The sequence below is a fragment of the Hippocampus zosterae genome, chromosome 3 (genome assembly GCF_025434085.1).
Source record: "Hippocampus zosterae strain Florida chromosome 3, ASM2543408v3, whole genome shotgun sequence".
Taxonomy (NCBI): Eukaryota; Metazoa; Chordata; class Actinopteri; order Syngnathiformes; family Syngnathidae; genus Hippocampus; species Hippocampus zosterae.
Genome location: NC_067453.1, coordinates 10,141,652 through 10,154,275, shown reverse-complemented (window position 1 = coordinate 10,154,275; position 12,624 = coordinate 10,141,652). Strand labels below are relative to the sequence as shown.

Here is a 12,624-nt window from a genome sequence, read left to right as displayed (position 1 = left end):
TTAGAAACACAGAAATTGTGCATGTTTTATACCTCGTCACTCAGGCACCTGGGTGATTATTTGGTTTATTGCACTCCCACAAACATGTACATGTCCTTTTTATGGCCCAGCTGTGCAAAGAGCATGTTCTGTTCAATAATTTAAAAACAAAACAAAACTGAAATACCTTGGTTGCACTTCACCCAATGACTTCTTGCCCCATTGCCACGTTTATGAGGTTGGGAAAAAAATCACATCAAACTTATAATTCCTTGAAAATGATTCTAAGCAGAAATAAGTGTTTTTGCCGTCACTGTAAATATGCATAGCTTAATGTAAAATGTAACAAATGACAATTTCTGTCACAAAATATTTCCGCGGGTTTCGTATAAATATAGAATTTGTACAAATTTGTGATTGGAGGCCAACAAGTAACAAGCCACTCCCCCGACTGATCAATGATTTCACTGAAATACAATGCAATCACTATCCTTCATATTCTCAGCTGACTCATGAGGTTCGTGAGCGAGCTGATGCTCTCCTTCAGCTTAGAGTCTTCCTCCTTCCCCAGTGACACACCAGCCAGTCGCATGGACCCGCTCGACCCCAGAAGGCACGGTAAGCTGAAGAACACCTCTGCTCCTATGCCGCTCCAGCCCTGAACAAACCGTGTACATGAATCACCCATTAAATAGCTCTCATTTGAACACACTTAAGATATTCAGCACACATTGTGGGCCTAAATATAAAGAAATATTCGCAGTTAACTCTCCAAAATACTCCCTGGTGAGGTGTTCTGCGCATGTCCCACCAGCAGGAGGACTTGGGGATGACCCAAGACACACTGGAGAGACTGTCTCCTGGCTGGCCAGGGAATGCGTTGGGATCCCCTTGGAAGAGCTGGAAGAAGTGGCTGGGAAGAAGGAAGTCTGGGCTTCCCTGCTAAAGCTAATGCTAATGCCCCCACGACCAAGATAAGCCATAGAGAATATATGATGAAATTGTATGATATCTTAACATTCCACCTTTTTTTTTTAATAAGCAACATCGACATTGGGTAACAATTAAATCCATTTATAATTTTACATTTGGTGTGACAAGTTGAACTATGTATTTTTTTATGATGTCTTGTCACATTTAAATTGGATTATTTTTACTTACTCTCTTCCAAAATTTTCACTTAACGCGTTTAACTTCCTTATCAGAATATATAGCGGAACAATGGAAAAACACGCAACAGGCCACAAACGGCCACCAGCACAGCAAGGGCATCCCTGCTCGAGGAAGGTTAATGTGTGCACCCTTTTACCCCATAAAAGGGACCAGAGAGTTGATTATAAAACAAAGATTTCTCAGTTGTGGTGCTGGTGGTGACAGTATGTGTTTTTAGCATTATGTGTCACCTGGGCAAGAGTGGTAATGGAGTGGACTTTCTTCGTATCTGTTAGGATGCTGTTTGTGATGTCAGCAATAGATAAACCGACAGACCATGAACGCTGACCTCGATTCTTCATGATATCAAAGGCTCTGGAGGAACACAACACAGGCATTTCAATTATTCAACTATTTTCAAAAGTCCTTTGTTGAATACCGTGTTGGAGTGAAATTAATAACTGAGGATCTAACCTGCTGAGCAGTGGTTTGGTGGACTCCGATCCTGGGATTTCCAGCCCGTTTTTGGAGCCCGGCTCATTGTTACTCATGACAGGGACTGTGTGACAACGTGCTGATAAGTTAGTTTCAATGGGAAGCAGGACAAAACTAGCAGATAGAGCAGCATAGCTGGTTAAGTCAATACAAGTGAACTCGCGCCAAGAATCAAAAGCATGCAAACAGCTCACCGAGTGTTTCACATTCACCTTTATTGTCCGAGTGCTCTCCAATGACCCAGGCTTGTTTGTGAGTATTCAAGGAAATATCCAGAATGTGACCAAGACGCTCAGAGTCCAGATTACAGCCTGCCCCGATGACTTGTGTTGGCGGGAGGCCACTCTGTCTCCATGCAATGTGGGTCATCACGTCCACTGGAGAGAAGGTTGAAAGACAACAAGATGACATTTTGGACAGTCTCAATCTATTGAATTAATTTGGCCCTTCGTTCGCCCTTAATTAAAGAATATGTTTATTTCCATAGTTGTTGTTTGCAGTGGTGTAGAGCAGTACTACCTCATCAAGAGAGCTGTACCTAATATTCTGCTTACACCGATAAAATATTCCACAGCTCTTTGTTTGCAACTACAGGATGTATGAGAACAGTTTGAGTATGACTGGGCCACCAGTGCACAAAGCAAGGTCCTTTAAATGTAATACGTCCAACGCTTTTGCTGTGGAAGAGCTTGTACATATCCCTGACCTCAACCCAATCGAGCACATCTGACATGAACTACAACTGGGCCTGTCACCCTACATCAGTGAACTCCAAGCACACAAACTGCCCTGTACTGCACTTTCTTGAGAGCAGTAGATGTAAGAATTTCCTAATATCCCCAAAACATTGTCGACAACAGTCAGCGGGGGATCCACTCACTTGGCTGGGAAGCGATGATCATGATCGCGCTGGGATTGAGATGCGCCAACTTTGGAATGATCCCTCTGAACAAGTCGACGTTTGTTTGGACCACGCTTACGTACGACTGATCGCCGCTCCATGCATTGGCGGTCACCACGATGACCCTGGACCCCCTGGAGGCAGACAAATCTGACAAGAGCGGAGTCAAAATGTCAAAAATGGCTGCTGTGTTGCAGACGGAAGGCACCAAGCAGATGAAGAATGTGGGGAATTCCTTGCCAGCACAATTCCTCAATGTAAATGGAATCTAATCAAGTTATTTAGTGCAGGGGGTATTTTGTGCTCAAGGACCAAACTGACTTTGAAAACACAGATACTTCAGGTCATTTGTCCATGAGGTAAAAGGAAAAACTGTATAAAGTATATTATTTTTTATGAATGAATAATAGGATTCTTGATCATGTAATTGGCGAGGCAAATTATAGAACAGAGTTTGCCTCCCCCTGGTTTAGTGTGTACATTTTGTGTGGCTGCATGAAGAACTACACACCTCTGGAAACTTCCACCTTTGGCAGCCTGAATATCTCCAGATCTGTGCTGCCACCCTTAGTGGAACTCTCAGCAACATCAATGAAGACAAGTTTATCAACTTTACACTGCAGGAGAACAGAAAAAGGGATGAACCGTCTCTTTGAATCAATTCAAATGTATGACAGGAAGAATGGTGACTGCGCAAAACTCCTCGTCATCAGTAAACTATTATGACCTCATAGAACCATGATTCGCTGGGCTGATGCAAACTTCTGGACTGTTGACAAAAAGTTGAAGAAAGGTTTGCTGCAGTCTCCTTTCAGCATCGTGGAAGAGGTGACATTAAGGCCCTTAGGCATAGTTTCATTTGTAATGATGAACAATTGATTTTTTTTTCTATTTTACTGTGACAACTCATCCATTTTAAGATGCTGTGTCACTAACTTCTCCCTTTCTCCCCCCTTGTAGCCGCATTGTTAGACTAGTTTGGGAATTTTCATTATAGTTAGGTTTGACTTTTTTTGTTGTTGTTTTTTTTAGTTTTGATGAGCTTTCAGAGCAAGTTTGTTTGATTTTACTACCGGTAGTTTTTTTTTTTTGGGGGGGGGGGGTGAGGGGTCTTTTTTTTATTTAGTTTTGCTATACAGTATTTTTTATAAATGTGTATTTCTTGTAGGCAAGACTTAAAACGAAATCAAAGTGCGTATTGTGTGTTCAAATGCAAAAATATATACTCTAAAAACATTTACATCAAAACAAGCATTTTCAAATCAAATACACTACTGGTTAACAGTCTTTGACTTTGAAGTACATTAAGTGGGAAGTTCAAAAAGGGGGAACATAATGTACGAATGCCACACTTGAAAACCAGAGAGATTGAAACCCAGAAAAGTGCCAACATCATTCTCTACCATTGTGACTTAAATGGTGAAAATAAATTCAGATATCTGTTCCTTTATCTTGATCAGCGCTAAAATGTAACGGTCCTTCTTCGGCTTACACAGCTTTGGGAAAATTATGTTTTGTGTACTTCTAATGGTGTTTGTGCGTACACTTTTGCATTGTACTTAATTAACTTGAAAACCTTTGCCAAAATGCTCATCACTGCAGCCATTCCTAAATCCCCTCCTCCGATAACAGAGACTTTGTGGACCAGCTGATCGTGGTGTCTGACAGTACCTGAAATTGAAAAAAGGAAAAGGCTGTTGAATGGCAAGTGGTTAGCATAAACAGAGCAGTTTCAAGTGGCGTACTTTCATTGATCCGGAGATTATTGACAAACGCCAGGAGCTCCTGTGGATCTTTCTGTCCTGTGATGGTAGAGGACAGGGGGGGATCCTCTTGAAACTTGGAAATCATCTCCTCCAGAAGCTGTATTACTGATGACTTGGGCTGCATCGGGGAAAGAGCTCATGAGATCAAGTCACGCTGAACATTTACAGACAAGAACAACATACGTGATCCCAGTTGTGCAACATGGGCAGATAGATGCGTCCTCGGGCGTCCACGTGTTTGCCTTCCCTGATCATCATGTCTGATGTGGGCCTTAGGAGGCAAATGGGAGGAGTGACTGGGAAAGAGTCCATCAGCCACAGCTGGATGGGGAAGTTGTAGGAGCGTCCTAGCAGAGGATATGACATTGATGTGCTTCATCACAGGACAAGCAACCAGACGTTTTCAAATATAAATCTTACCTTCATACTTGACTGGAAGGTTGCCATTCAATTTGAGGAGCTCTTTCTGGGAGCCATCGTTGAATGCTGCATTATGGAACAAAGGTTAGTGGGACATTGCAGTCCCTGTGTACGTGTATGTGTGTGAGTGTGAGAGAGAGAGTAGTGAACATGCAGAAAACTCACTATATCTGCCTACAGTAGGGATCATCCCAGGAAAGGTGCTCTCAATCTTGTCCAACTCTTCCAGAGCAACATCGTGGAACTTGTACTGAAGTTAGACACATGTGCAGATAGAATCAATTCAATTGTTTCTTCTTCCTATTGGCTGTTATTAGATTGAATCATGTTTGTTTTGGCGCTTTGTTGTGCTTCCTCTGGCCTGGCTCAGGTGAGGCAGCATGGCTAGGGTGATAGAGCGGTTGTCTCTCAATCCAAAAGTTGCGAGTTGCATCCCGGGGCACCTGTGACCCTGAGCAAGATTGTCTGGAGTGTACCTGCCTTTCACCTAGAGTCAGCTGTAGAGGTGTGCCTCCTTAAAGGCTGAAAACCCACTTAGTCCCCTCCTGATTTCTGTGTTGTTTGCATATTTATCACAAACAAAGTTGCAGTTTCTAAATGCCCATTTAATTTGAGGCCCGAAAACTAAAATCAAAATCTACTCTTCCCTCTGTGAAAAAGTAATTGCTCCCTGAACCTACTAATGAGTTGTGCCACTCTTGACAGCAATAAGTGAAATCAAGCGTTTGTGATAATTGGTGGAGTCTGTCACATCGCTGTGGAGGAATTTTGGCCCACTCTTCTTCACAGAATTTTTTCTACTCTGCCATAGTGGAGGGTTTTCTGACATGAACTGCAACTGCAAGATCTAAGAGCGCTTGCATTTGAAGGTGCAAACTGGTGATCGGACTTTCGCCTTCAGGACTTTCCGGGAGACAGCAGAATTCATTGTCCCATCAAGCAATAACTTTTTTTCCTAATTTCTTCTTGAACTTCTTTGGATCGCGGCATGATGAATTTGTTTCTTAAGATCGTGTAGCCACCTTAACTTTTTCTGACAGATTCTTTTGACGTGATTTCTTGATTCAACAAATGTGGTGCAATGGTGTTGCCTTTGAAATTGAACTAAACTGCCGTTAGTCACAGTTACTTTGTGATTTTCAAAGGGTGGGTTACTTTTTCATATACAGGGAGCTAGTTTGGGATTTTTTTGGTGCCTTAATCAACTAAATTGGCATTTACAAACTACATTTTTGGATTTCCTTGGGTTGTCTCTGTGTGATATTAAAATTCATTTGATGAATGAAACATTTGTGTGTGATAAATATACAAACAACACAGAAATCAGGAAGGGGCTAAATACTTTTTCATAGCACTGTATTTAGGATGGATGGGTGGGTGGGTCCATGGATAGATAGACAGATATTTTTAAGCTCTACAAACTTGTGAAAATTAGTTTAGCTATTTTATTTGTGTCGTAATTTAGTACGGGTGTACTAGATGACCAACGACAGAACCACCTTCGTTAGCATTCAATTGAATGTTAAAGGAATCAGGTATTGTTAAATCTTGGCAAATCTAAATCAGAATACATAAAATACATTCAGTTTTCAAAATGATCCAACGCTTCCGTGTTAATTTAGGAAAGACTGAGTCACGGAACTGGTCGAGCCAGTTGACAGCTGACAGCGGTAAACTTATGTGAGGAGGCTGTGCTTGCGGGCCGGCAATTTACATTGTAAGTCATAGTTTTACTACCAAAGTCCCATATTTTGGAGGGCGTTTATGACTTACCTTGGATATGACTCGCTGTATTTTCTCCGATCGGAGGTCCATCTATGGAATGATTTCGTTTACAGAGCTCCCTCTCGGTTCTTGCTTCTGATAAACTTCACTAACTTCCGCAAACTTCCTCGAGTAGCTAAGGTAATATCAAGCACCTCCCCTCTCCTAGTCAAGTACGGTGGCTCGTGACGAACATATTGATCTTGCTTCTTGACATTTATTGCGAATAAAGTTGGGAAAATGTTTGACAGCTATAAAAATTTCGGCTGTGGACTTCTTGTGTGGACTTTAAATTTCCACCCCGCTTTTGCATAGGTAAGTTTGTAAATACATTGTTTTTTTTCTATCATATTTTGACAGCAGACATAAAATGACTTTACCCCAATTTCGTGACAGTCTTGACGAACCCCATTATCTCACATCAATGTCTTCATACTCCAGTCATCTATTTAAGCAGCACGTGAATGTTGTAAGGGTCTTACGTGAGTAGGAGCAAATCCCAGTTGACATTGGGATAGATTCGTGGTACACTCTTAACTGATGATTACCATGCAGTCAATCACAGGGCACACAAAGTGAAACCACCGTTGACACCAAACTTCACATATCGGAAAAATTATGGAATCTTTAAATTAACCCATCATGCATATTTTTGACCTGTTTATTACCAGTCCACCTCGCCTTCACACATCAAATTTTAAGAAGACACGACTCTTCAAGCCCCACCTGTTTCGAAATCTTTTACAAACAAACGTTACACGTTTTGTGTATTAACAATCCAAATTATGTGAAATACGGTCGATGATTCAAAAAGAGGCATCGCAGGCATTGTATGCCAGCTTTCAACAAAAACACTTTCACGCTCAAATATTACTTTTTAAACTATTTCTTTTCTTTAATGACTCTACTTTTGATGGAAGGAAATAAATAATGGGGAGAAATAAGGGGGAGGGGGAAGCCACATGTATCTAACACCAGAGACATCTGTGCATATTTCGCTTTTACAAGTTATTTCTTGATTGACTTTAACCAATATCATGTATCCTTCAAGGTCCTTTCCTGTTTCAATGTCATGATCACTTCTTTCAGTGTTGGTAAAAACAAGATGAGAAAAGTGAAAATAACGGTGTGCCAGTGTGCTTTACATGAAGTAATATCAAAAGCATTGTCCTATTGCCAGCCGACTGGAGTCTTTCTTGTCCATTACAATAATTTCAAGTGATTCAGTTCATTTTTTTCCTCTTGGTATTCATCTTTTTCATCGCCTCTTGCTCTTTTCGCTCCTCCTCCAAATCTTCTTGCACAGCCAATTTTAGACTAAGACAGGCAAGACAAAAAAATGACAGTCAGTAAAGGCAGCTCAAAGGATGGAAAATGCCTGAAAATGCAAAATCAAGGTAATCCACTTTGTTACCTCTTTGCTTCTTCTTTCTGCATATCTCGCCAGCTGCTCTCCATGAATTTGAGAGCATAATCACTTTCCTCTTTGTATCTGTGTGGGATAGTTTAAAAAGGGAAAAAAAGAATATAAGCATACAATCATTCACATGATAGAATACAGAAGGATATTAGCAACTCATACTTGGTTCGGTCATAACCAAAGATTTCCTTGATGTGTTTGGAAACCTCTGCCTGCTCATCATCTCCATCATCGATAAAGTCATCCATTTCGGAATCATACTCGTCTTCCTCTTCATATTTTCTCTTGTATGCTATAGTGATGGGTGGTAGAGTTGTACCTAGATAATAGATGAAGAAAAAGGAATCGAGTATGGATGTTATAACAAAGTAGTGTTAACTGATCGAACTTGAAATGCATTGTCGGCGAGAACATACTGCATCTCACCGAGCATCCAATTAATTGTACACATTCTCTATACCTGCAGTTGGACTCTCGATTATTTGAAGTTTTTAACATTTTTAATAGCTTTCATAACTCAAAATGCGAGCTTGATTACACGTAGAGATACAATAATGAATCAAATAATTGACAGCTAATCAATTCTTGAATTCATCGATAATTACATTGGATTAATGGTTTAGAAACTTTCATTTAAAATTGTCCACATCCTCAAAATTTCCGCCTCTCAACAGTAAATATTCTCAGATTTCCTCCATTTGCCTTCCATGAAAGCAGATTTGTTATCTTTGGATTGATTTAAAATAAAACATTTACAAACAATGTGCTTTTATTTTGATCAACATTTTTGCCTATTTGATGACATGTTGCAGATCAAGCCAGGAACAGAATCATTATCAATTTACATTTGTACATTTCTGCACTGCCAGAAAAAAAAAGTTTAAAACAAATTTTAAAAACCCTAATATTTACCACTTACCAATGCAAAATGAATGATAACTACAGTCAAGTCTTGTTTATATTTTACCTGGTGGTCTGTTCAAAGGTCTGATTGGCCCTTCTGGTCTACGGCACATGCCGGGTCTTTGTGATATGCCTGGCCGAGGGGGAACACCTGGTCTGGCTCCGCTAACATTTTTGGATGAGATGGTCTCAGACACCACAGTGCACTTGGGTCTCCCAGGTCCTGATCCAAAGCTGCCCGAGGGTTGTGGTCCTCCGCCAGGAGCTCGACCTGGTCCGATGGCTGGTCCTCCGCTAGAGGTTCGACCCTGTACAAAACCCGGTGGCCGGCCCCCTCTACTAGCAAGGTGAGGCTGTAAGCCACGCCCAATAGCATTTGGCTGCGGTGTTACCCCTGGCCTTGCCAGAGGTTGGTTCCCTTCTTTAGGACGGCCACTTGACGAAGGTCTGACCGTGGAATGACCACTTGATTTTACTGCAGGACTGCTTGCACACCTCGGTGGTCCTCCCGTTCCAAAAACTGGACGCTCCTGCTTTGCTGAGCTGCGCTGAGTAGGTTTGTTTTTTTGTGGGTTGCTATTTGAAGGCTTGAGTTCTCTGACAGATGTAGCATGAGGCTTGGACTGAGGTATGCCTGAAGGTCTTCCTTGAAAAGATAAGGTGCTGTCTTTTTTTAATCGAAGGTCACTGGAAATGCTAGATGCATGACTAGATGAAGGCTTAGGGACCCCCTTTTTGGCAGGAACCTGAGAAGTGGCTTTCGAAGTAATTGGGATCTTGGGTCTTTCTCTTTCTCTCTCACCACTGGTGACCTTCGAAGGTGTTGCTACAGACTTTTTCACTATCCCATTGGACTGATTTGGCCTTTCTGATAAACTCCTTGACGGGTTATAATTCTTTGTCTCTTTTTCAGACATGTTTTTTCTCATGGTATTAGAACTAGACTGAGGCTTGTGTCCCTTCTCTGCCTTCAAATTTTTGTTGCGGCTCTTTGCTCTGCGTTCCATCTCAAGCTCCTTTAACTCTTCGGCTGTGCGGAGCTTTTCTTCCTTCACCACTTTTGCTTTTAGCTCGACCGGCTCATACTGCTTCTTCTCAGCCAATTTGAGCAAGTCTGCAAAGTTCATGCTGGATGCGACAGGCTTGGGAGCACTGCTTGGTTTTTTAGGAGAGGCTCTGGAGCCACCACTGCATCCACCAAAACCTGAGTCTTTGCCGGGTCTTAGAGGTTCTGGATCTTGATCGGGCTCAGAATCTGTCTGCTCATACTCATAATTGTCTTCATCATCCTCTGGGTTAACTGAGTAATTTCTAAATGTTTCTTCACTCTCTTTCTTTTCCCTCTCAATTTCCTGCTTTGACCTCCTCTTCTTTGGAACATCCACCACTGGGATGCCGTTGTAACCTCGGAAATTGTCCTTCGTTCTGGAAGCCATGGCTCTCGCTTTACGATCAGACTTCAGCTCAACCCTTTTTGCCAGAAGCTCCTCCTTCTGTTTCTTCAATTCATTTTCTGGAAACATACATAAATGTATTCATTAAAACAATTCACACTGCATGCAAAACAAATTGCATTTCTTACCTTTGATTCTGGCATCATTTTGTCGCTTCTTCAGCAGTGCCTGCACAGCAGCAGGATTTACCCCTTTTGATTTTGGGTCCTTTTTAGGGGGACCAGCTTGTAAACTATACCTTTTCTGTTGAGAAAAAGAGGATAATATAATTAGAAAGAATCTTCTCCGGTCAGCATCTAACACTGAAATAGGCTACTAGCTGAGTGAAAGTCAGCAATGTGAACATTTTATTCTTATCCCATAAGTTCAGTCCAAACCAAAATAAGTTACAAGGTTTTTTGTAACACTAATATTAAGAGCCTTTTTATTATCCCCAAAACAACATACAGAAAGTTCACCGGCCCAAAAGGGATGTGTAACTCTTGTTTATCGCACACTCCGAGTTAAGGTTGGTCCAGTTACAACTTTAAAAGTTGAAACGTCACATGATGGCCCCTTCTTTCAGTTATTATCAAGTTGAACGTTAACCTGCAAATTCATGGATGACATAAGGAGCGGGAGTAGTGACAGACACATATTCACAGTGGGACTTAACAGCACAAACGCTCTACGTGACGTACAATTTGAAATACGGCCAAAATCTTTAATGGAAAATACCCCTAAAGTTGTGCTAAAACAGGTTATGTCGAAAAATAAGATGCACATGGAGGATTAGTAATGTGTGTTTATTTTTTTAGCTTGAGAATAGACTGCCTATGGTCTGTTTATGCGTGCATGACAATAAATTGCGTGAACATTACTTCGTGAATACATGGTATTTTAATCGTCGTATTCACAGTAACCATATACGTGCTCAGACAGGTGAACGTTCACAACAAGGTTGCTAATGCTCCATTCGGAAACTCATTGACAGCCAAGATGAGGTGGCATTTATGTGCCCACGCGATCGGGCACGAAAGCCTACTTTTCTCGAAATTCAACACAAGATCTTTGCTCATTTCACTTACCTGTACGCTGCCGACGCCCTGATTTTGAGTGGCGATTGACAGCACGTTGTCAAAGTCCATCATTTTAGCAGCATATAGCAGCTGTCTTTTTCGATGGACAAAACTCCAACAGTGGGGAGATTGATTGATTTGAGCGTTCCCAACAGCTCACACAGCTGTCACGCTGGATTTGGCGTGATACACGTAAACGCTACGTATGTCTTGTTAGAAATGTATTTAGTCAACTTTGTGGCAAACAGTGATGTACAAAACTACTTTGCGTCCCGAGCGTAGGCTAGCAATGAGAAGCAAAGTTAGCTAAGCCTACGTCAGGGGTAACCAAGAAGCTTTGGATGTGAGCAGGCCGATACATAAGACTATTGGAAGCAATTCAGTCAAATTCAGTAATTCTGAAATAAAACATAAAAAACTCAAAACACATTAGGCGACTGGTATTTGGTCGACGATTGCGACGGGAAATATCAAAGAACTCGAAGGCAATCTGCGGAAATGACATGCTCAATGAGACGTACTTCCGTGTTTGAAATCGCCATGAATTCGAAAGATAACGGGATGTCATTTCCATTCCATTAATTTTTGTATTTTCACAATTCAGTATTACAAGTGCAGTGTTAAAAAACGGACGAGGTCTTAGAATTAACAGTTGAACAGTTAAGCAAGTTAAAAAGCACTTCCGCCTATAGCATTGACATGTCTCTACCACTCGAGGGCGCTCTAACATTAAGCATACACCATTCTCGGTACCTGGAATTCCCCTGTCCTGGTTTTCTGCCTTCACCTATTTTGCCTCACATATTGTATTCATTTCACTTCATTTCAGGTACCATGTAAAAGCAATCAATCCCAAAATTCTTCGCAAAATATATCCTGCAAGGTCGGCCATCTCTAGACTTTTGGACGTTCTCGTAAATTTTGTGGACATGTCATTTAAACTATAAATATTGACTTCTGCATTTCGCAAATAAATTTCTTTCATTTAGACTGTTATTCAATGCCAAACAAAAAACAAATCAATAAAAAAAAACTGGCTTCAAAACCAACTTTTCTTATTGTTATTTTTATTCAACTCAATTTATAAATCCATAGCATTGGTTTGAAATAGAACGAAGAAATCTATAGATAATTATATGAAGATAGCTACTGAGCTTCTTAAAATTATTTATTTATTTATTTCATTTGGGAAGATAAGCGATTCATCTAATGTATGGATACAATAGGATGAATATATTTATTATTGACTGTGAACGCGTGAGTGTGTGTTTACCCCGGTAAAGAAAATAGATTGCTGCACCTATATGAATTT

At 41.0% G+C, this 12,624-nt stretch overlaps 2 protein-coding genes across 2 annotated transcripts in view; both read right to left on the bottom strand.

Moving 5' to 3' along the window:
- Positions 1-15: 15 nt before the first annotated feature.
- The window catches only part of uevld (UEV and lactate/malate dehyrogenase domains), an 82,326-nt gene continuing 69,717 nt past the window's right edge, over positions 16-12,624 (bottom strand). Inside the window, exons 2-13 of the mRNA XM_052060098.1 lie at positions 6,487-6,574; positions 4,879-4,963; positions 4,714-4,779; positions 4,477-4,640; positions 4,273-4,411; positions 4,104-4,198; positions 3,039-3,144; positions 2,507-2,677; positions 1,839-2,003; positions 1,606-1,690; positions 1,383-1,506; positions 16-637 (exon numbers count right to left, since the gene is read on the bottom strand). Of these exons, the coding sequence (XP_051916058.1) occupies positions 473-637; positions 1,383-1,506; positions 1,606-1,690; positions 1,839-2,003; positions 2,507-2,677; positions 3,039-3,144; positions 4,104-4,198; positions 4,273-4,411; positions 4,477-4,640; positions 4,714-4,779; positions 4,879-4,963; positions 6,487-6,528 (1,407 nt within the window). The 5' untranslated portion in view covers positions 6,529-6,574 and the 3' untranslated portion in view covers positions 16-472. The remainder of the gene's footprint in view (positions 638-1,382; positions 1,507-1,605; positions 1,691-1,838; positions 2,004-2,506; positions 2,678-3,038; positions 3,145-4,103; positions 4,199-4,272; positions 4,412-4,476; positions 4,641-4,713; positions 4,780-4,878; positions 4,964-6,486; positions 6,575-12,624) is intronic.
- spty2d1 (SPT2 chromatin protein domain containing 1) lies at positions 7,205-11,832 on the bottom strand. The gene is made up of 6 exons (XM_052060075.1): positions 11,322-11,832; positions 10,383-10,497; positions 8,865-10,313; positions 8,060-8,216; positions 7,892-7,969; positions 7,205-7,794 (listed from the first exon to the last, which is right to left on the bottom strand). Exons 1-6 carry the CDS (start codon positions 11,382-11,384, stop codon positions 7,701-7,703), a joined length of 1,956 nt encoding a protein of 651 aa, XP_051916035.1. The 5' UTR covers positions 11,385-11,832; the 3' UTR covers positions 7,205-7,700.

Bases quoted from the DNA above. Each gene is read 5' to 3' on its own strand.
- spty2d1 (XM_052060075.1), bottom strand. From the start codon at position 11,384: ATGATGGACTTTGACAACGTGCTGTCAATCGCCACTCAAAATCAGGGC. The intron at 10,498-11,321 runs GTAAGTGAAATG...TTTTCTCAACAG, and splicing joins AGGGCGTCGGCAGCGTACAG to AAAAGGTATAGTTTACAAGC. The intron at 7,795-7,891 runs GTAACAAAGTGG...TGCCTGTCTTAG, and splicing joins CAGAAAGAAGAAGCAAAGAG to TCTAAAATTGGCTGTGCAAG.